The sequence below is a fragment of the Cryptotermes secundus genome, unplaced genomic scaffold (genome assembly GCF_002891405.2).
Source record: "Cryptotermes secundus unplaced genomic scaffold, Csec_1.0 scaffold318, whole genome shotgun sequence".
NCBI classification, from domain to species: Eukaryota; Metazoa; Arthropoda; class Insecta; order Blattodea; family Kalotermitidae; genus Cryptotermes; species Cryptotermes secundus.
In genome coordinates this window covers 3012328-3036736 of record NW_019730108.1, presented here as the reverse complement: position 1 = coordinate 3036736, position 24409 = coordinate 3012328, and the positions used below count along the sequence as shown (strand labels likewise).

The window sequence follows — 24409 nt, the reverse complement described above, 5'->3', positions numbered from 1 at the left end:
GAAGACTGACGAAAAAACAAATTTTCTGTTTTATTGTATTAAATCTTCCTCTGTGGTTTGTTACCTATTTGCTCTGCTTGTACGTCGATTTGCTATTTAAGTCACATAACTGGGAGCTAAAGTTTAATAGTATGGGCGTATGTGACAATGTATATATACGTAAGTGGGAAGAATTTCTTGAGCTAACTGACAATCGTTCATTTAGATTGGGTTCAAATTGTACTGTTAAGCTGAATGTTACGGGGAACTGCGAACTTTCCGCCTAATGGAAACACGTGTTATTTCGCTTCGGGGATGGTGCGCTACGGGCCCAAGTAATGTTGTGGTACAAAGAACTGGGAATGAGGGGTTTACAATTACTGGAGGAGTGAGGGACTTTGCGGAGAATCTGTTATTTTGTTCGCAGAGAGATTGACGCCTCGGTGAATTTAAAAATGAGATAATGAATGAGAACACAGAGTTAATGTCATATCAGTGAATATCATGTTAATTAAAGCGCGACTGTAACATATCAACTTATATTACAATGATGCAGGCCACCTAGCTAAACTTCCAGTCCGAATCGTTCTTTCTGCCCCGAAAACAATCCGAACGCACCCGAGAGGTATTTGTCTTTTCCGCTGACCCAGCGACCACATCGAAACATCATTACGACAGCTGGCAGATTGCACGAGTAAAGGTAAGAATCACGGCCTTCAAACTCCTGCGAAGGTACTAACAAATGCACGTGTTGGTATGGTAGTTCAAAGAAAGGAAATGCTTCATAATCTTTACCCTGGCTGTACCATAATTATACACGAGGAGCAGAACGCTTTTGACCTGATATAATTTAGCTATGCGATTTTCTCTTTAGTTCGTATTGGAAGGCAAGCAATAATTACTGTTCATCGCGTAGCCCAGTATTCTCAAACCCTATTCTGCAGAACCGTGGGGCTGTAACGGCTAGTTTGAAAATTAATGCCAGCAATCTTGTATAGTTTTAAATGCGAACACTAAATCTATCCACATCTAAATTCGCTGAGCAAAATTATATGTTCTTTGCACAAAGTACCTAAACTGAACCCAAAATGGAGACATGACTGCCTATCGGCATGTTAATCATATCTGAATTTGGCATTGGGGTCTACGTTTTCGTTTTCTTTTCTTTTCGGCTCTCACTGCAGTGACGATTAATATTTTCTTCTGAACCGTGTAGTCTGGTAGATTGGGCCGAACTTTTCTGGGGAACATACCTTGAAAGTAGTGTCAACCTAGAAGACCACACAATATGAATGCAGCCCCTATTTTACGTGACGCTGAAATAAAAATTATAATTTTCTGCATGAGAAAGTACATAGAGTACTTTTTTCTCTCCTCTCGCTCCCACTTTGGAGTATACGGCTGATTTCAGTTTCATGATCAGTTTTACAGACGGTAGGACTCCTTGGACGGGTGATCAGCTCGTCGCAAGGCCTCTACTTAAAAACAGAATAACACAAACAGAGAATAAACGCATACACACACCAAATATCCATGCCTCGTGTGGGATTCGAACCCAAGATCCTGGCTCCCGAGCGAGCGAAGACAGTGCATGCCTTAGACGGCTCGGCTACGGTTACCGGTATGACATAGAATATAGACTTCATTAAATGTCAATTTCAAACGTTTTTCTTTCACTGTGAACATTTAACGAAAAAGGACCATTATTAATAATCGCGCCGTTTACTGTGAAGAGACGAAGCATGCAATCAACACATTTGTCTCAAAGCAGGCTACAGTATTACCCAAACCTCTGTTGGTCAGACTACTTTCGTGACAGCAGGCCAGCTTTGCCTTCGAGTTTGCAGGTAGGCCTGTCCATTAACTTACCTGAGACCTGCGTTTCCAGGAGTGATTACGAACTCAAAATATTTATTAGTCCTCGTTCCACTGCTTATGATTTTCATTTAAAATGTATAATTATGTTAGTATTTATAACGTCCATTTCAATCGAATACGAATCCATTCATTTTTATTTTAGGCAAGTGCCGTATTGTGCCTAATCGTGACGAAAAACCAAAAGCAAATGCGAAATCGGGGTATCTATATTACGTAAGCCGGGGGATACTTATCTTGTATTCGATATTCAGTCTACGTAGCATGGAGATGTACCTATGCAACCCCAATGAAATATCGGTTTAATACATCTGAACATCAGAACGGTATTTGACTTAATTTTCGCAGTGAGTAATTTATCACGTCATGTCGTGTCATGCAGGTACGGGATGTCTACAGCGCAGGAAGCAAATGGCAAGTTCAAATTAAATTTATCAAAGAACACGTTCACTTTTCGATGTTTGTTGTCATGTGAGTGTTCCCGCGATTTAGAACGTTATGTACTCTTTCATTATTGACACCTTACAATATGCATAATGAGTTGAATATTATAAGCTTACAATATGCATAATGAGTTGGATATTATAAGTTACTCACACACTACATATATCAGTTATTCATTTGGAATCGATCGAAAACAGAATTCTGCTGCTACAAGGTGAAAGAAAATTCTTCTAAATGAGAAATTTATCCCAATCGAGTTCCACGCACGCTGCAACACATGATGTAACTTTCATTTCATTTCCGACTGTCCTTATAAGCAACCAGGTTCTCCGTATGTGCTGTATATACTCCTGCTGTATTGTATAAACACTTACACAGTGTGTCCAAGTTATGTTAGGACTGTGTTCATTAAAAATACAAAAGGTGAATTATTTTCAAAATTTCACTTTTTATTCAAAATAGTATCCCTCTGAATCACTACGTAGCTGGAATCGATTGAAAAGTTTTCGAAAACAGTCACTGTACTATTTTTGTGGAATCGCATTTAAAACTGCGGCACATCCCCTTTGGATGTCCTGGATGGTGTCGTGACGGTCTCCTTTCATCGCCAAGTTAACTTTTGGGAACAACCAGAAATCTGCTGGAGCCAAATCTGGCGAATACGGAGGATGATCAAGGACTGTGATCCCTTTTCTGGCCAAAAAATCGCGCACGATCTTCGATTTGTGGGGTGGGGCATTGTTGTGAAGGAGAGACCAAGAACCTTGCTCTCGATATTCAGGTCGAATTCGAAGAATTCTCGCACACAAACGATTGAGGGCTCTGAGATAATAATCAGAATCCACTGTTTGACCTTCTGGGAGAAATGCCTTGTGAATAATTCCTTTGGAACCGAAGAAAACGGTTAGCACTGTCTGTACTCGACTCTTTTGATGCGCACTTTCTTTGGTTTCGGCTTCTTTGGGCTCAACCACGCTGCACTCTGCCGCTTTGTGAGAGGCTCATATAGAAAACACCATGTCTTGTCACCAGTAACAATCGATTTTGTAAATTTTTGCAGTGTTCCACTCTGGCATGTTTTTCATCGCCTGACAGCGCGTGCGGTACAAACCGCGCACAGACCTTCCGTTTGCCCAAATCTTCGGTCAAAATTTGATGCACAGTACTTTTTGGTATTCCCAAAATCTCCTCGATGAGTCTTGCAGAAACACATCTGTCTGATGCAAGGATTTCGGTAATTTTTTCCACATTTTCTTCAGTGCGACTTGTTCTCGGCTTTCATGCACGTGGAGCGTCACGAAATACAGCATACCATCGAAAAATGTTCGAGTGACTAAAAGAAATCACTACCGTACACACTTTTCTTCATTTCGTACGCTTCGGCGTCTGTTTTGTCTAACTTCAAACAAAATTGTATGCTGGCTCTCTGTTCAACCGCCATTTTCCGACGAGCGTCAGAACGGTAATGTTACATTTAAGGTCAGAACATATATATGGTACAGCAATGCTTGCGCTTTGGAATTGACAGCCACAGCTGAAACTTCAAGAATCTTAACGCCACATCTCGCTAACAGATGGCATTGCAGGGGGGGGAATGAGTCCTAACGTATCCTGGACACACCGTGTATATTATTGCAGGTTATATTAATGAGCAGCCCATTGTAACTTGAAACGTGCTTATTTTTCATTATCTTTTTTGGCACTGCACTAGTAAACCTCCATGCAATCACAACAAAGCCAACCAGATCCAGCCCCTTCGGCTGGGTGATGCATTCGGTATCATTTCTTCGCGAAGGTTATGGTCACTTTTTTCTCAAAAGATCTGAATATTTCATTCGCATTAGCGTACATTAAATTCATAAGATTTATTATAGGAAGCTAACACAAGAAATGTAATTATTTATTTACAGTAATTTTCATCTCTGACGCATACAAATATAAAGAGAGATTTTGAGGAATATTTATAAGTCAGCACTAAGTATACTTTTACTGTATGTTTTAAACTATGGAGTCACTTTGGTACAGTTCATGCGGATTTACGTAAATTAACTTTTGAAAAGCACGGTGGGCATTATTCTACATTTTGGAAATCTGGTAATTCCGTACCCACAGGCAAACTCCCGCCGTGTTGACGTATCTAATTATCATGAAGTGTGGCACTGCACACCGTTAGGTCTAATCAGCTGCCCGCAATTTTATACGTTTATGTAATTGCAAATGAGTGCAAAAGAAATGCTTTCTGTGCCATATCGGAATTGATTCTCTGGCTGGCTCAAGTATGAGAGGTGACTGGGGTTTGGCCTAAACTGATTCTTGACATTGATAACGAAGATCACGGTGAGCTGAAAGCTCTGCGAACCTAATCAGAAGCAACAGCGAGCAGATAACTGATTTTGGGCTGTGGTGATAGAACATTTAAGGGAAAATGGAAACGTGAGAGCCAGCTGGAACACACCCACAGTGCCACACAGGGGGTGCTTCCTTCGGTGTCCGGTGAGCATTCGCTCAACCCTGAGAATCGTCTTATTTGCATGAAAGAGGCTAGCCTGTTAGTCTCTCCCCTCTCCAAATTTCACGAACCATGCGTAAGATAGAATTATTAACGTACACAGGTCTGATTCCAACGTACAGTTTTTGCTTCGTTCCAGATCTTGTGCTGCACTGAGATCGCAAGAGTGAAGAATACCAACATGAAATCAGTCACGACTCAGAAAACGAACAGAAGGTGGCGTTTGGAAGTTACAACCAACTGGAATGTTTTCACAGGAAAATATTAATTGCCACGTCTCAGGCACTGCGTCCAGAAGTTGGAGCAACTGTGTGTCCCTCATCTTTATGTCAGCTCTAATTTCTGTTTAGGTTTATGGTTACGTCGGCACCTCCTGAGGCCAAAACGATCTCTGGGAAGTGTCACATTTCAGTACCATAATGTAATGTTACGTAAACAATGTTGCAGAAATTATATAACAGTGAACTGATTCGAGCTCGCCGCCGGCTTATTAGCGGCCCCTTCACGTGGCTAGGCCCAGCAGCGTGACTGTCTGTTCGACCTGATATAGCGGCCAGAATATACAAATTTTCCCTGCATATTGGCACCGGTGGTTGGTTGCCTTTATTCGGTGTCACGTTAACTGTGGAAAGTGCCACAACCTGTTTACTTTGCCATATTCACAAACTTATAATCATTCTATTCAGATGCACTCCTTGTTGTCAACAAAGCTACACCAAGTTCCACCATCTAATTATAATAACGAACGTGTGGAAAGTATCATGTTTTCGAGTCTGCCAAAACTAGAATTAAGATAATCAATGAAATACTGTCAATTCTGCCTCATATGTCGAGGCATTTTAATTATTATCTCCCACCCTCCAACTTCCAGATACTTTCACCTTCTGCTCACAAATCTGATGTAGTCGAGGATTTCTTTTTGGTCGGTCAAGGTTATTGCGTCACCTCCCATGATTGATCTGTGGAGGCAACCATTGCTATCACGCACAGTAGAGTCTCAGGGAGGAGAGAAAAGGTGGAGGGGCATGTAAATGCTTGATGACCTTCACAGGTCAGAAGAAATTTCCCCGACTGTAGTTTCAGATGGGGCCGAATAGCCTCTTGCCCTTCGTGACCAGCATGCTGACCACCATAACCGACATCAGGAAGAAGACGAGACCAAGCAGTGACGTCACCAGCCGGCACCAGCAGCGCCTCCGTTTGGCCACCTTGATCTTCAGCATTAGGCACTCCGCTCGGTGCATGTCCAATGTGAAGTCGGGCTGTATAGGAGCAAAAGAGAAATACCTGAGTTTACGGATTGCCCTGAATTTCACCTCGGGTGTCGGTAGCTATAAGGCAGCTCCACCCGAATGCACCAACTTTAACTGAATATTTTGCTCCGTTCGAAACTTGAAATATTTCTCGTATACCCACAACTTTGGTCACCGCTATATATATATTCCCTTTCCCTCATTATATACAATAATGTCGGAATATGCCATGCTTACCTAACGCACTGAGTAGCGTGCAAGTACAGGGTTATTCTTAAGTCCGTGAAACATTTTAAAAATTCACAACAAATAAACTATGCATCGGATCATGGTGCATGTATTTCTTAAGCCGATAGAGAATGAATGTCTCCAAGTTTTTTTTAAGCCATTGCCTGCTAATCTCAGGGATCTTCGCAACCGTATCACCGCTGCTGTGGCTCTGTTCAATCATAACATGCTGACACGGGTGTGGGACGAAATGGATTATCGCATAGATGTCTGCCGTATCAGCAAAGGTGGACATATTGAGCATTTGTGAACTATGTAAAAAAAAAAACTGGTGAGTTTATCTCTATTTCAGTATCATAAAAATTGGTATCCACTGCGTACTTTATTTATTGTAAATTTTCAAAATGTTTCACGGACTTATGAATAACCTTGTATACTGGGCTAGCCAGGTAAGTAGACTTGGCGTTGCAGTGGCAACGAAAATTTATTTTCAAATTGTCGACAGGAACTCTTTCTTTCAAACCTACTATTACTGAAGATGGTACTATTTAACCAACTAAGAGTGCAAAGCATTCTCATGACCGTATGTATGAATCTGAAAATTGAAATCAAACACCTAGAAGTAGCGGGGATGTCACTGCTATAAATTTCCCTCTAAGTTTTGTCCAATATCCTTCTCTCAAGGTTAAGCCCATATACACGTATAGATGAAATTACTTTGGACCATCAGTGTCGGTTTCCACGTAAAAGATCAACTCCTGATCAGACTTTTTGCCTTCTTGAGGTACTGGAGGGAAAAAGAGAGTACAATTAGACAGTACATCAGCCTATAAGTCAGTTACGAGGTACAGAGTGCACAACATTCTCATACAGTCTAGGGTAATCATGCAAATACTGTAGTTAGGCTGCTTAAAATGTTTTTAAACGAACGTAATGCAAAGTCCGTACAGGTAAACATTGGTCTGATAAATTTTCCATCCAGAATGGTCTAACACAGGGAGATGCTTTATTGCCAGTGCTTTTCAACTTTGCATTGGAATATGCCATTAGAAACGTTCAGAAAAACCAGGGGTGGCTGAAATTAAGTGGCAAAAATCAGCTTCTTGTCTATGCTGATAATGTGAATCTACTGGAAGATAACATAGCTACTGTAAAGAATGACATAGGAACTTTAATTAACGCTAATAAGGAGGTTGATCTAGAAGTAAGCGCAGAGAAAGCTAAGTATAGTTTGCTGTTTCTTCACCAGAATGCAGGTCAAAATCATGATGTACAGACAGCTAACGGATCCTTTGAAAATGTGCTGTAGTTCAAATATCTGCGAACTACAGTAATAAATCAAAATTTTATTCAGGAGGAAATTAAAAGGAGAGTGAATCCAAGTAATGCTTGCTACCATTCAATTCAGAACCATTTGTCTTCTCATCTGCTGTCTAAAAACGTAAAATTTAGAATATAGAAAATTATAATTTTGCCTGTAGTTCTTTGTTGGTGTGAAACTTGGTCTCTGACATTAAGGGAAGAACATTGACTGGGAGTGTTTGAGAATATATTGCTGAAGAGAATATTTGGACCGAAGAGAGATGAGGAGCTGGAAGGTTGGAGAAAACTGTATAATGAGAAGTTTCATAACTTGTACTCATGGCCAAATATAATTAGAATGACTAGGATGAGATGGGAAGGGCATGCAGCACGAATGAGGGTAAAGAGGAATCTATAAGGGATATTGGCGAGAAAGCCAGAAGAAGTGAGACCACTAGGAAGGCCAAGATGAAGGTGGGTGGATAAAATTTAAAAATTGATTTCAGACAGGATGTGATGGGATGACATGGACTGGGTTGACCTGGCTCAGCATAGGGAGAAGTGAGGAGGAGTTCTTGAGTAGCTGCACAACTGTCGGCTTCTCAAGATGGGCTCACCTCCATAAAGTGCGTTAGTTAGAATTCTCATGAATGACCTGCTGTAATTCATGTCTTTAACATGTACGCGCCAAGTACATTGTTGAATACAGTTCCGTAAGTTGGAATTTTCACCTCTAAAACTACCCAACGTCATTTTAAACACAGATAAAAGTTAAAGTTATCCATATGCTTTAACCAATTAAGCACTACGCTATGAAGGCGTATGGGGGAGTGGATGTATACATCCACATTTCCTTGACCTCGGCACTAGCTGGAGTTGAGTAGTCAGCTTCACACCCCGGCCGCTTTACCCCAGGTGAAAGAGCCCTCTGTACCCATTTGATAGGAGGTTGGGTAGACCCCAGGGCCGGTCTGCAGGACGCGGAGAAGAGAAAATTCTTGACTCTACTGGGACTCGAACTCCGATCCCTCGGTCGTCCATCCCGTAGCCAGTCGCTATACTGACTATGCTATTCCGGCTCCTATTTTAGAAACAGACAAACATAAAAAAGAAATCGCAAAATTTGTAGCTGTTTGCACGCTCGACAGATCTGCAGGGCTGTTATTTTGAAGACATTAACAGACTTACAAGAAGCTATATTATTAACTTATCGGTTACAGTGAAAAGAAACTTCCAAGCGACATAATAATGAATGTCTCGAACATTCTTCGAGTTTTCTTGGAATGGCTTCGCAGATCCAATGTTCAAAATCATGTTCAAAAACCCTGCAACACCATATTTATTTATAATGCCCACAAACCTCATAACCGATAAAAATACACTCTTCGTGAAACCGCCTTGTTTTTATTTTACATTTTCTACAAAACTTCCGAATCCTGCATCCTACATTGCTCCCATCCGAGAGGTCCGGACAGCCAACTCCTTTACTCTTTACACTGCAAAGTAAGGAAGTGGATGAAATCTCAAAATTGCGTAACATTCATATTAAATTTAATGACAATGACCCAAACACAAAATCCAAACAGCAATTAATGATTTAAACAAAACATAGGCGTGTGCGTGAAATGCTCACATTCTCCCGGCTAAAGCGAGCGGGGATCACGCTCGGAGCGTTTTGGTCTGGCACAGTTGCTCAGTAGAGTGTGAAGTATTGCTACTCTCTGTTTCTATAACACTAATTACACAACTTCATCATCATCTGCTGACTCGTTTTTACATTTTTAAAAGCAGGAGATTTGAAACCAGTCTCCTAGCCACAAGAGCCTTGTGTACCTCTCTTGAAATGTCTAAGTACCAAACAGTTGTCTGTTGCTTCACTCGAGCTGAGAGACAGTAGCCAGGAATTCTTCCCAAGTCAACTTCTCTCGTGAGAAAACGTGTGCACCAGTTGGAGTCACAAAAAGTAGTTAAACCGGTAAACAGAGCATAAAACACTTTCCTTATAAAAATTCTCAACTTTGTCCAAAGGAGCCAGTAGAGTGGGTGGGTTTGAATCGCGCCAGCTTTGCTTATATGCCGATCGGCGGCCCGCCCTACCGGTTGTATATTTGGGTTAAAGCTGTCATAACGTGAAGCTGACCGCACAGTTCTCTTTCAGGGTGTGGAACATATGCAGAATAAGTTGAAAATGACTGCACAACGAAGTACAGTGGCGTACGGTCTTGCAATTCTCATTTAGATTTTGAAGGCCTTGCGGCAGGCCATGTTCTACGGTCCGTCTTAATCCTCTTAGACGAGTTACATTAAAAGGAAACAAAAATATCACGTAAACTGTTGACCGTTGAGAGAGTGAATTGTTCACCACTTGGTAATAGCACAGTACATAAAAAAACATCTGCCGCGGAGTCAGTCAGGCAGTCAGACACCAGGTAACGGTGATAAATTGTCGGTTCTTATGTAACACACACAGATACTATCTGTTATCTGATGGCAAGAGCAGACACAAACAGAAGCACAAAGGGTGGAGAAAGAAAAGTGAAAGCAGAAGGAATGTCGTGCGCTATGAGGGAAAGTAGTAACTGGGCTGTCACTTGTGGACATATCTGTGCACTGCGGAACACATGAAATGGGCGCCTTCCCTCCTCATTCGTCTTTTGCTACTGCACCCTCATCTTTGTTTACTTTTCTATAACATTTAAATAGCTATACATTTAATATTTAATCATGTGCCCTACCATATATTTAATTGTTAACCTTTGAAATAGTTTGTATTTACGAAGACTTCTATCTTCTGAGATACAATACTGTACATGTATGCTACGTTGAAAGTCCACCCGTGTTTCAGCGAAACATATCTTCACTATCGTCAGGTAGGCAATGTAGGCAAGAAGCCAGCAGGAAGCAAAGCTGAACTCTTCTTGCTTGGTTTACTCTTCACCCTTAAAAGTGGAAATAACATGTTCCCTTGAAACGTCGGTTGGCTTTTAACGAACTGTATGGCGCAATATCCCAAAAGACAGAACTCTTCACAACCACTGCTCTGAGAATCTCAAATCCTGTAATTTATATTTAACTTATGTTTATATCGTTTAAAATTGGAAACATTCAGGACTCCATTTCACGAAGTGTACGAAATGGAAGTCTGTCTGTTCATCCGCCCTGTTTCCGATTCTACTACACCGAGTTAGATCAAAATTGGCACGGGGGGGGGCACATTAGGAGCTGTCATGAGAATCGTATAAGTGATGTGATGTTCAAATACAGTTTGGATCCAATCATACTACAGAATTGATAAATGACATAAAATACTGATCTTCGTAACATCTTAAACTTTCTTTGAAAATATTTTTCATATTAATGCAATGTTTAATCCATTATTATTAAAGCAGTTTTGTCTATCATGGTTAGTGTTTGGTGAATTTCTGAGCTGTTCCTGTGGACTTGCCACCTGCTTAACATTAAAAAACTCTGCATTTTCCAGTTTACTGTATGCGTGTGTTTCTTGCGTTTCTCACAATAAGTAGCGATGATTTCTCCCAACAGTATTAACTGATTGTTTTTGCAATGAAGACATAGGAGGCCTCTCTTTTCTATGAGGTAGTAATTAAATTCTTAAATTTAGACGAATTCCGTGTGTCAAACGGTAAATTAACCAACCATTAGGATGATAGCATAATACTAATATTTTGATCATAAGCAAATCTTATAGCTGTCCGCTAAGAGCTCGTAACGATGTCAGGCCAAAGGCGAGCCCTCAGACTAGCTGATGTAAGGGCCTACCTCAAGCCACAGGGACCACGATGTCTTGTTAAATGACGAGACGCAGACGCAGGAGAAACCCCGCCATGTTTAACAGACACGCTTTCGGTGGTTCAGGTTATGTCAAAATGAATAATAAAATGATAAATGATTTCGAAAAGACGAGTTAGAAGCGTTCCTGTCTTGATTTGTGGTGGTGATAAGCGTTAGATATAACATCTCTATTACAACATGAAACAATGTTACGAGTCAGAGTGACGTCGTTTGTTAGAAAGAGAATTAGACAGTCTCTAATGCTGACATTTGTGTCATTTGGTTACACTGCTGGAATTCAAGAACATGGTCGCCAGCTAGCCTGAGTCGACTTGATTTAAATACCGTACATTAACGGGCTTTGTTTAAACTCTTCTCGTTCATCATCATCATCATCACTACCGTCATCATCACGCACGGAGCCGAGCGCTTCTTGAGAAGCCGCCAATTGTGCAGGTACTCAAGAAATTCCCAGCATTTTATGGAACCCGACGGTTCATTACGGTATTCATAAACGCCTTCTACCCGTCCCTATCCTGAGCCAGACCGATCCAGCCCATACCATCCCACCCGATCTCTCTAAGATCCATTTTAATATTGTCAACCAACCTACGTCTTGGTCTTCCTAGTGGTTCTTTTCTTCTGGCTTTCCCACCAATATCCTATATGCATTCCTCTTCTCCCCATTCGGCTACATGCCCTGCCCATCTCATCCTCCTTGACTTGATCACTCTACACTTGGAGAAGAGTACAAGTTATGAAGCTCCTCATTATGCAGTTTTCTCCAGTCTCCCGTAACATCATCTCTCTTCGGTCCAAATATTCTCCTCAGCACCCTGTTCTCAAACACCCTCAATAAACTCTTCTTATTTGCTTTAAAATCTACGTTAATATGTTGACAGTACCTTTCCAACTATTTTTAATTAACTTTATTATGCAGGAAAATTATTAACTTGGGCCGCTTCACGGCAAGCACTGAGGTTCACGCGGGTAAATATGTTCATGATCTTCGGTAGTGGGCGGCAGTTATCAGCTCCAGTAGTCGTTTTCTTTTGTTCTGTATTAGTGAGCAGTGCGCCAAGCCACGCTGTGACATACTTCAGTCAACATCTCTTTTTCTATGACGTGTATGTGAAACAGGTTTGCACGAAAGTGTCGGCGAAAGAATCCACATAAATTAAGTGAGGAAAGAGTTCCTAGCAGACAAACAATTCACAATTTTGTGAATGAACTTGGGTCAACAGGACTGTTAATAGTCATGCATGAACGTACACCCACAGAATCAATACAATTTCTAGATTATGAAACTGGAGTGTTAAGGCAGATTGCACGAAGGCCAACGCAACTGCTGAAGCTTAGCAATCCACGTCTTGCATAATTATGATCCAACTAGCATGGTCATTTTGAAGATGATTTCTTCAGTCTGTCGTCGATGATCCACGTTTGACATTCTTTTTTACTGATTTCACTTACAGGGATATATAAATACGCAAAATAACAGCTACTGGAGTTCACAAAATCCACATCTCACATGTGAAATCCCGCTCCATCCAGTGAAAGTTATTGTCTTGTCTGCTACAAGTGCAAGAAGAATTGTTGGGCCTGTCTTTCTTAACGATGAACGTAATTGTGAAAGATTTGTACCGGCAACTACTGGGAATTTTATTCAGAGTTAAAAGAAGAAGAAAAATCATATGGGTGGTTTTAGCAGGACACGGCAACTGTCCACAACTGCACGTTTGTGTACGGACGCTTTGTCTGATATCTTCGATGACAGAATTATAAGCAGTCGTATTTAGCTAGAACGTTCAACTAAAAACTTGAGATAAATTATACTGAGGTTGTTTGAGATGCAAAGTTCACAAAACTAACCCGTGAACGGAATAATAACTAAAAGAAATTATTTGTAAAGAAACTGCGAATATTTCTGCAGGAAAACTTCCAAGAGTAAAGTAAACCTCATTCTCGGGTATTACGAATGTCTGTGTGTAGAGGAACAGCATTTTCAGCATCTCCTCTGATCTGTGAAATGTAACGACTTCGTCTCAAAATTTATCAACCATCGGCTTTATTGATTCAACGGCAAAATTCGTGTTCTCCTCGCAGCCGGCGGTGCACCGGTCGCCGTGAAGCGCAGTGCCTTGAACCGGCCAATGAGTGTAAGAACGTTCTTCTCCAGGTACTATTACGTATTTTTAATTTATGTTAAAATGTTGGCAGAACCTTTCAAAATATATTTTTATTTGTATTAATATATTCACAGCACCTTCTGATTGCTGTAATTTTATATTTTCCTACGTGGTACCTATGAACAAGTATTCTGTTGTTAAAGGAAGTGGATAAATAGTGGTGTTTGGAATTGTAGCTGTCTGGATGTACCCCTCGCTAGTGCCTGAGTGGCTGGTCGACTTTTATCGATGTTCGGTTTTTAAGAATTTATCCATCATTGATGGGAGTCCGGCGAATGTGAGTATTCTAGGTTGAAATATAGTGACCTTTTAGAAGGGTCGCAAAAAATATAATGGCGAGTACCTCGACAATGGGCTCGGACGATATTCATTCTGTTGGAGACCATGTTCCTAAATAGAACAGCACAGATGGCATCGTCTGGAATATAGGGGTGCGCACACTACAACTGTCTACCGAACAACATTCGACTTCGTTTCCATGGAAACGTGGTCAAAGTCAATCGTGCATGAGAGTACATGCCATGTGTTTGCATCGATTTTTACTTTCTAAGATAGACCTACGTGGTGTACATGGAAAAGTATCCTGATTTTGCAGAAAATTAATCTCGAGATTTTGATGTATTTACTCGCTTTCAGCCCTCCAGATTAAGAAAATGAGGGTTTTTATATGCCATTTGTCTGTCTGTATGCATTTATGCATGTATAGAAGAATGTGCGCCTCGATAACATATGAAAAGTCGTGAGGATTTTGTAAATATCTTCTACTTAAGAATTCATCCACCCTAGGTTATTGCTCGGTGAATCTGATTATTCCAGCTTGCCTCGAAACGAAAAAAAAAGGAAAATTTGGCGGTTTTATGGAAAACGACTTGAAGGATTTTGATTCCACTTTTGTTCGGTATTCAGTAACCAACAATGATGACCGTGCCGTAGCTCAGGCGGTTCGTCACCGGCTTCCCACCGCGGCGGCCAGTGTTTGAACCAAGGTCAGGTCATGTGGGATTTTTGGTGGAAAAAGTGGCACTGGGGCAGGTTTGCTCTGAGTACTTCGGTTTTCCCTGCCGATCCTCATTCCACAGACCGCTCCACACTCATTATCTATCATCCGGGCTGGTGCAGTGCTGGTCAGTGGCCGACGTACCCCACCCCAGGAAACTTAAAAAACAAAAGAAAACAAGAAAAAACCAACAACAACAACGACGACGCTACAGTCGATGCGAAAGGAGAACTGCAAAGGAGAAGAGCACAACGAGCTCCCAAGGGATCCTCTGGGAGGACGTTCTCCTCTATGTTCACCTCACCAGAGCAGCCCTACGCAGCTGCGCTGCGTCGAGAAACGCAGCAAAAGCAGTGCCATGTACCGCAAACGTACGTGCATGCGCAAAGCTTACAGACCCCAGACAGCAAAAGACAATTCAGAGAACAAGTCTGTCGGCACAGGCTCCCAGTTCGACTGTGACACGTTAAAAGTCACCATTGTTGTGCAACAGATCATGACAGATCTCACTGAAGCTGTGTCAAACAAAGACAAAATAATGGTCATTACAAAAATGGTTGCTAGAATTCATAGGCCGCTCAAAATCATAGTATTTAATGCAAGTGGCATATGGGGGCGGAGCTATGAGCTCAGTAAACAGCTGCAAGACTACACACAAGAGTGTCTCTGCTCTCAGAGACATATCTCAAACCAAGTGAGGGGTTCTGTATTTCAAATTATCACTTATATCGGACTCCCGCTCCTCGGGAAGAAAAGGCATTCGCCTTCACCAGACCGTGATATTGGTCAACTCAGTAAGTTTGTCATTATTGGTGATATTTTTGTGGAAGAGGCGATTCTGTGGATGAACGACCCATGCGAAAGAAAATGGACATGGGATTTGACACTTGGAATGTTGGAAGCAGGTTCGCTCGGGGCAGTGGCGAAAGGAATCTCAAAATATAAGTCAGATGTAGTGGGAATACGAAGGTGGTACCGAACCAGAAGGCGAATGTACATTTTTCTATAGAAAGTAAACAAGTAAAGTAAAGCTATCCCTGTAAGAGGCCGTGAAGGCCCATAGGGTTGTGAGACGTTGAGGGTCCCACATTATCTAGACAATTGGCTCAAAGATGGCGGTAAGGTTGTCAGCCTTACGTGGCGGCCGCGCTTTACTCCCCAGGAATATTATTTAATTAATTCCTGGTACTCATTTCTGTTAGAGGCTGAGTCGACCCTAGGGCCATATTGCGGCTTGAAGGATTAGGTCAACTGAAAAAAATCCAATGACCTCATCGGAACTTGAAACCGCGACCTTCCGGCTTGTAGCATAACTCCTCAACCAACTACGCTACCGCGTGCCCCCTTTCTATAGAAAGGGCAATGTGAATAACTCACGCAGTCACTCAGGGAGCTGAGCTCATCTTGAGAAGCTGCAAATTATGCAGCTACTCAAGAACTTCCCAGCATTAATGGAACCCGGAGGTTCATTTGCGTGTTCACAAGAGCCCTCCAATGGTGCATATCCTGAGCCAGACCAATCCAATCCATACCATCACCTTCTGTCTCTCTAAGATTCTTTCGAATATTGTCCATCAACCTACGTCTTGGTCTTCCCAGTGGTCTCCTTCCATCCGGTTTTCCCACCAATATCCTATACACATTCCTCTTCTCCCCCAATAGCGCTACATGCCCTTCCCGTCTCATCCTCCTTCATTTTATCATTCTAATTATACTTGGAGAAGAGTAAAAGTTATGAAGCTCCTCATTATGCAGTTTTCTCCAACCTCCTGTCACTTCATCCCTCTTCGGTCCAAATATTCTCCTCAACACCCTGTTCTCAAGCACCCTCAGTCTATGTTCCCCCCTTAATGTCAAAGACTAGGCTTCACACCCATAGAGAACCACAGGCAAAATTACAGTTCTGTATAATCTAATTTTTAAGTTTTTAGACAGCGGACAATAAGACAAAAGGTTCTGGACTGAACAGTAACAAGCATTAGCCGAGTTCAGTCTCCTCTTAATTTCCTCCTGAAACAGGTTTTAATTTGTTATTTTTTTTTTCCTGTGGCGCTACAGCCCCAATTTGGGCCTAGGCCTACCTCCATGAAACTATCCGTTTCACTTCGGTTTTTCTAGATCTTACACTTACGGTAGGACTCCTTGGGCGAGTGATCAGCTCGTCGCAAGGCCTCTACCTGTAGACAAACACAGAAAATCGCACACAAACATCCATGCCCTGAGTGGGATTCGTGCCCACGATCTCGGTTTCCGAGCGAGCGAAGACAGTGCATGCCTTAGACCGCTCGGCTACCGTGACCGGCTTTGATTTGTTATAGTCTTTCCCAAATATCTGAACTGTGCCACATTTTCACAACATCTGTGGAGAAACTTACGTAATGCATAATACTGTTATATTGCGGCATCCTGTTGCACTGCATAGATCTGACTTTGCGTTTTGCTTTTATGCCGTTTAGGTGCGACTTCGGTTGCTATTCCCATCCTTGACGCCATGTTTCGGCCTAACCGGCCATCTTGAGGTGTACAAGTTGCCGTGGTTAGAGAATCTGCTGCTCGCTGTGAGGCCGCTTTTATATCAGGTTATGTGGGCCACCCACCTGTTTTCATTTTGGTGTCCTTCAGCTGCACAGTCAGGCCGAAACATGTAGTGCTAACGAAGGAAAGGACGAGGGGCAGTAACCAAAGTTGCAAGTAGACGGCATAAAAGCAAAACGCTCATGCAAGATGTGACGGTAGCAACTTGTAGCGCGCTTCTTACAGATGAGGAATATGTACAAAATTTTGGTTCGCAAGTCGGAAACGACCGATCACTTTTGAAGTGTAAGACTAAAATGGGGTGGGATGATATTAAGAGATATTAAGGAAGTGAGATTGTGTGGACTTGGATCCCGCGATATTTGTTACAAGTTTTTGGGCCATGAATATTTCGTGTCGCATCTACTTTGTCTAGAGACATTGCGAACCGGAATATTTTTATGTCCACTTTAATTATAGGTTGATTTTATTTTACTCCCAGCTCTTTTTTCGTTCACAGTAATTTCGTCAAATGTTTTGCGTACGAACTTATATGTCCAGCTTCTGGTGGGCTCATGTGACTTGGCAATGAACTTTCCGATTACAAAGAAAGCAGGAAATTTCTTGGTCGGCTAAGCGACTCTCTGTTTTTCAACTTGGACTCTGTTCCATGGAGCTAGTTCAGAGAAAGTGAAATGTCCCAACTGAAGGTCAGTGTCGCCATGAGATGTTACTCCTCTGGCGAGAGTCAAGAGTCGACAGCCTCATTATCCTTGTTCCAGAGATAACGGGGAAGGAGAGTGTTCCGCGAGAAAGGTCACTCACAGCATGAACTTCCTTCACAGCACTGCCTCGTATCTCACCGGCTGCACTAGTTAGCACGATACAGCACAGCGCAACACGTTTCGTGTGCCAGCTTTGTCATCGCCTGTAGACAACATACAAATCACATGTACATTTTTGAACCATCTCCAAAGCCACTGCGACTTACGGAACAGTGTAATAGGCAAGAAACGTTCCAAATGTTTCAAAATTCCCACAAAAAAAGCACTTAAATTTTCATTTAAAGTGACCGTCTTGTTGCACTATTTTAACCAACACTGAAATTCGCGGACAAATTTTAGTAAAACTCCCCAGATGATATTTCATAAACTTTCTTCGTTTGTTCTCCAGTGTTACAATCAGACAAGACGGACGGACAAACTGACATTTGAAACTTTTGCAAATTTCCTTCCGATTGCGCAAAAAGCGAATGTCTGAACTCTGATTAAATTTACAGTTTTCTAGTGGAGTGAAATGAAGCTTCTGATATTTTTATTTCGTCTTGATTATTTATGGTTTAACAACAATCAAAATTACAAGATGTCTTGGAAATATGCAAACAAAATACAACAATTACTTTTATCTAAACATAAAACAGATAAAAGCTGTCAAGTGTGGCCAGCAGCAATATTAGTCGGTTAAGGCAATGAGATTTACAGGTAAGTAAATTTTGTTCCAATTTTTGATGTCATTTTCTTAGCCTCACAAAAAAATCATTATCTTACGCCCACGCTGTAACTGGCATAAGAAAATATTATTGAAGAGTAAGTACTGGAAACCATTTTTCCTGTCTACCTACACACAAGACGTAAGAGGAAGTAGAGTGCCCACGCCAACTGAAGGGTGTCAAACATGACCTACGAATTTTACTTCTCTGAAAAGTTTGGAGTATTTAAAACGCACAAAAAAAAATCTCCCTCTATTATAAACGTTCACATAAGAATCACACCTCATTTAAACTTTTTTTTTCAGCGGCTAGATGCGTGCAAAACAATGCAGACTGGTTAATGGACGCTTTCCTCTTCCGCAATGAGTGTTTTCACAACCCACATGATCTTCCTTCGTTCAGCAAATACTCGTAGTCTTGCGTAACTTCTTTTCCATGTGTTGACTAAAGAAAATAAGTTGCTCATACATTTCTTGCATAACGTAATTAGCATATGGATGATAATTACTGGTTTCTAAGTAATGAATTGACCAATAAGCTGTGAGAGAGCCCAGTGTTGCAGGGTCGAACCACGGTCTCCTCTGTTTAACAGTCTTCACGCTCTTACTTTCTCAGAAATGCCCTACTTCTAACACATTTCCTAAAACCCACTGCCGACCACAGTGGCTCCACGGTCTAAGACATGAAATTTCTTCGCCCGCCCAAACACTGGGATCGTGGGTTCAAATCCCACGCAAGTCATGGATGTCTGTTTGTGTTCATTCTGAGTTTATGTTAGGTAGTAGCCTTGCGAGGGGCTGATTACCCATCCAAGGAGTCCTACCGACTGTCTTAGATCAAGAAACTGAAGTCAAACTAAACGTTTCGCGGATGCCCTATGCTCTAAATGGGAGCAACAGGAATAGAAGAAGAAGAAGAAGAAGAACCCACTAATAATTAACTTTAGCAGGCCACGCTGTTTCCACTCATCTTGTCAAAAATAATTAATTTAGACTAGCAGGGTCAGGTCTCCTAAGCAAAACATTTTATGCTTAACATGGAAAGGGATAAACAGAGTAAAGTTAGCGAAGCTTACTAAAGGCATTCACCTTCATTCAATTGTTTGAAGTCTGAATGGATTCTTAGTATTGCAGAGACGCAGAAACCGATACGTTATATAAATGTATCGCTAGTATTAAATTGTCAAAATGCACAGTACCATTTAGTTCAGCATCTTGTATCTTGTACTCTCCTAATAAGTTAAATAATAAAATATATGGCTCTAATTTTTTGAACCCGAAACAGACGAACTATCATGNCAGTACCATTTAGTTCAGCATCTTGTATCTTGTACTCTCCTAATAACAGACGAACTATCATAGGAATAGAGATAATTGCTTAAGTAGGAGCCTCATAATTTCTACTTTTCAACAGACACTGTAGTGGGAACAAGTCAAGAAAGATGAGATCCTGTCGGATCTACATAACGTACAGGATAACATGAATTTCTTCCAAAATGAGGCTGGAAGGCATAATGGGAAAGGACAATTTGATAACAGACACGGAGTGGAAGATAATATTAAAAGGAACACTAGGGAAATAATACCTTGTTTGAATGAATCTAGGCAGACTGACCTTGACGTAACGTGGCACAAGTGTTTAGCTACATTGGAGTCCACTTTGCAGCAGGAAGACGCCATGGAAACGGAAAAGCAAAAGAAGGAAACGCGCTGCATTTACGTCTACCGACAGGCGACATCGCGAACCGCTCCGAAGCAGCCGGAAGCTTCATTGTTTGTGACAGAGAAAGTTCCCATCGACTAATATTGCTCTAAAACAAGGCAATGTGGTCCGGAAATGATTCTGCGGCTACTTAACCAAAGCAATGAGGTTCTGAAATGGAAGCAGCAAACTGGTTGCTCGGAGATTTCGAACAGAATATCTTTGATTGCGATGCACAAAACAACGCTTCAAGCTGAAGATAGAGAATTTGAAGGAACTAAAGTAGCGCAACTACACATATCTGTTTTTGTGTTTTGTTTCATGCTATGTGCAACTTCGGTTTCTACTCATTCATCGTTTTCTCTTTGTAGACGCTACAGATTTCGGCCGAACCGGCGAGCTTCAGCTGTCCAGGTTGTGGCTACGGAACCTGCTGCTGCACGTGTTTGCTTTTCTGTAATACGCGATGTGTTAAGTTGGAGCTTTATTTTGCGGTACTTACGTATATTCATTTACTGTATGTACAGTAAATGAATATACGTATGTTACTACATGTTGCCGGTTAGTATATTGTATATAGAGTAACTGAATGTGTATGTATGTACATAAAATAATGTTCTGCTCACATCTAAACACACCGCGTATTACAGACAAGACAAACACGTGCAGCTGAAATATACTAAAATTAAAATAGATGGTTAACCCTCATAACCAGAAGCAATCCGAGGCAACCACATAAGGGGATCAAAAGAACTTCACAGTGAACAGCAGGTTCCGTAGCCACAACCTGGACAGCTGAAGCTCGCCGGTTCGGCCGAAATCTGTAGCGTCAACAAAAAGAAAACGATGAATGAATAGAAACTGAAGTCACGCAGACAAGTAAAGAGCATGAAAGCAAAACACAAAATCAGATATATGCAGTACAACAGGATGTTGCAGTGTAACATTAATAATTACATAATTTAAAGAGATTTCATTTGCACTGAACTGGACAAACATGCCCTCGAAGTCTCATTCATCCCTACATTTGCAATTCTTAGGTATGTATTATTTGCAAATTAAAAAGCGTCGTATACCTGCCCCACTGTGACCTAGTATAGGCCCAAGTTTAGAAACAGCTGGACGCATCTTTTACCGGAATTCGATACAGAAGACTTAGGCTAAAATTTGTTTGGTAGTTCACAATTTCAGCCGTATCTATCCATAGTAAAGCCCACTTTACATGAAGTCATAAAGCAAAAAAGTCATAATTTTGAGGACGAGTTCCACATATCAAAGAAAAAGAAAAGTCGGTATCAACATATATCCGGAAATATTTCCTTGTGACTTACAGTGGAAAGACTATAGTTGTGGCTTATTCATTTGTCGTTATCAACTTCAATGGCTCACACCTTTCTAGGAGCGTGGCAACCGCCTGCCCCTGCGTATTGTGGGCTGTTGGCAGTTAACAGTCCATTCGCCGCAGTTGAGTGCTGTTGGCAGAGTGGTTAAGTGTCAGCTCAACATGCTTGCTAACATTCTTGTTCAACAGTGTGCTCTCTTGAATACCCGTAAATGCGTACATGGATGGCTATTCATTTAACATATTGAAGGACGTGCTTCTTATGTACGGCCGTGCTGACTTTAACGGTCTCGTGGCCGCGCAGTTGTACCGGGAACATTTCCCAGATCGACGCCAGTAAAACCACGAAACCTTTGCCGATTTTGATGGTTGACTCAGACTCGAAGTCTGGAATATTTAAACCGGTTTTTGTGAACTGGGGAAAAGAGAGAGAGATATCCGGGCATCTGATATGGAGAAGCACGTCTTACCCAATGCCGAAAGGAATGTAGGTGTGATCATAAGACAAGTAGGGGAAGAGTTAAGTGTTTCACACAGACTGTTTGGAAGGTATTGCATGAACAGTTGTTTTAACCTTACCGTTTACAACGAGTGCAGCGTCTCATGCCTGCTGATTTTCCAGCGCGAGAGAATTTTTCCGGTTTTGTGTTAACGAGATGTTCAGCATTTACTTCCTCCATCACTGCTCTTTACAGATAAGGAAAATTTCGTTAGAGACGCCATCATCAATATTCACCATCAGCAAGTGGACAGAGAAGAATCCTCATGATGATGCTCGATGGCTTTCAAGAGGCAAGGTATTCAAGAGAATGTTTAAGCTGAGGCATGAGGTATTTTGTTTTTAAATGGGGATAATCACTCACTGGCAGGCAGTTTCAGCAACAAGGATTTTTTATTGAAAATGGCTTACTTCCCAGATATATTTGAGAAACTAAATATCCTCAACACTTCACTTCAAGGGAATGAGGCAACTGTACTTTCTTGGAATGACAAAGTGAAGGCATTCATAAGAAAATTAGAGCTCTGGAGAAACAGTATGGAAAGTGACACGCTAGACACGTTCCCTACTCTGGTGTCAATGGTACAAGATACTGATAATCCAGTGCTTCCAATGGACATAAAAGTAAATTTATGGAATTGTCTTTGTTGGAGTTCTGGATACATACTGGCGCGTAATTCGAAACTTTGAGCCAAAAGGCATTGAAAATCCTGATTCCTTTCGCAACAACTTACTTATGCGAGACGGGGTTTTCTGCTTTGGCAGCTATAAAGTCAAAGCATCGTTCAAGGCTAAATATTTCTAAAGAAGTTAGAGTGGTCATTTCTGATATTACACCACGTTTTGATAAACTTTGTTCTCAAAAGCAGGCCCATCCATCACACTGAACTTTGACATTTAAACGTTTGATTTTCTTTGCAGAAAAAATAAATAATTGTAAATAAATTTCGTTTCATTTCAATACATATTTTGGTTGATTGCAAGTGCTAAAACTAATTTTTATTGTAGGCCTAATATTGTGATACTTTAATTGTGAATAAGAAAACTGCTAAATAGTATGTAGAAAAACACAAAATAAACTGAATGAAACGTCAAACATACCATGACTTCTATTTTGATAAAAGAAACAGGCTGGGGGCCTGAGAGTATTTTCTCCTCTCAAGGGGGGCTCATAGGTAAAAAGTTTGAGAACCACTGGTGTAATCCATTCTAGACACCAACAGCAATCCAGCATTTACGTGTGGAGAAGCACTGTTAGTGACTCTTTGCATGCATGAAGGTGTTCTAGAACATTTCAGCTGTGCTGTGCGAGATGTTCTCACTAAACCTATCATGACAGATGGGCAGGTAGAGAACGACCCACTGCATGGCCTCCGAGCACTCCAGATTTGAATCATCCGGATGTTTATGTATGTAGACTACAAAACCCTTGTGAATGAAGATCCTGTTGACAACGAAGACACTTCATCATCGCACCGCAACTACCCCTGCATCTTTAAACGGATGCTGCAGTCTATGAGGAGACGTGCCCTGGGGGCTTCGAATCTCATGGAGGACATTCTGATAACTTATTATAAATGTACTCCTTCAGCAATAAATAAAAAAAAAATTTTCATGACACATGTTGATATGCACTTCTTTTTTCTTCATGTTCTGGTACATTGAACTTGTGTCCAAAGTTCGTCCGCACCTAAGTTTTAACCTGTATATACACATATTTTGAAAACTAAATAAATTAACAGACGAGCATATATCCGAAGAACACTCTTTCAAATGTAGCACTAAGTAAGCACAAAATTTCCGGGAATATGCTTGCGCGAACAGCATCTTCTAGCTATACATACAGGTCTGCATAATACAAGGCGATACATTCGGAGGGGGCTTTAATTAAGAGTTATGTGTCACGAAGCAATTTGTCGCTGAAATGAAACTTGACGAATGAGTGGCGATAGTTGTTTCGAAGATGATGTTGAAATTGATTGCCTTCCTTCCGCCTGAAGACACAGGCTCAATGCTCACGAATTTTGCAGCGAGTGGGAAGGAGGTGTTGCAGCAATTTCGTCTGAAATGTTTTCTTTCAGGTAGTCAAGAGTGCGGAATTTGTTTTTAAATGCCCTAGTCTTCAGCATACCTCACAGGCAGAAGTCCAGCACAGTTATGTCTTGTCGCCAAAGAAACCATTGACTTTCTTTTAAGGTCCTGTTGGACGTGGTGAAACGTCGTCCCATCTTGCTGAAAATAGCGGTTAACCCTACGACGGCCAACTGATCACACATTCTTGAAAAATATCAAGGGA

General features: G+C 41.3%; 1 protein-coding gene across 4 annotated transcripts in view; it reads right to left on the bottom strand.

The window, feature by feature from the left end:
* Nucleotides 1–3687: 3687 nt before the first annotated feature.
* Nucleotides 3688–24409, bottom strand: part of LOC111866045 — a 59699-nt gene continuing 38977 nt past the window's right edge. For 3 of the 4 annotated variants that reach the window (XM_033752111.1, XM_033752110.1, XM_033752112.1), the window contains exon 4: nucleotides 3688–6069. In XM_033752111.1, coding sequence (XP_033608002.1) covers nucleotides 5741–6069 — 329 coding nt within the window. In that variant the 3' untranslated portion in view covers nucleotides 3688–5740. The remainder of the gene's footprint in view (nucleotides 6070–24409) is intronic. The other variant, XM_023854560.2, reaches the window with a different exon arrangement.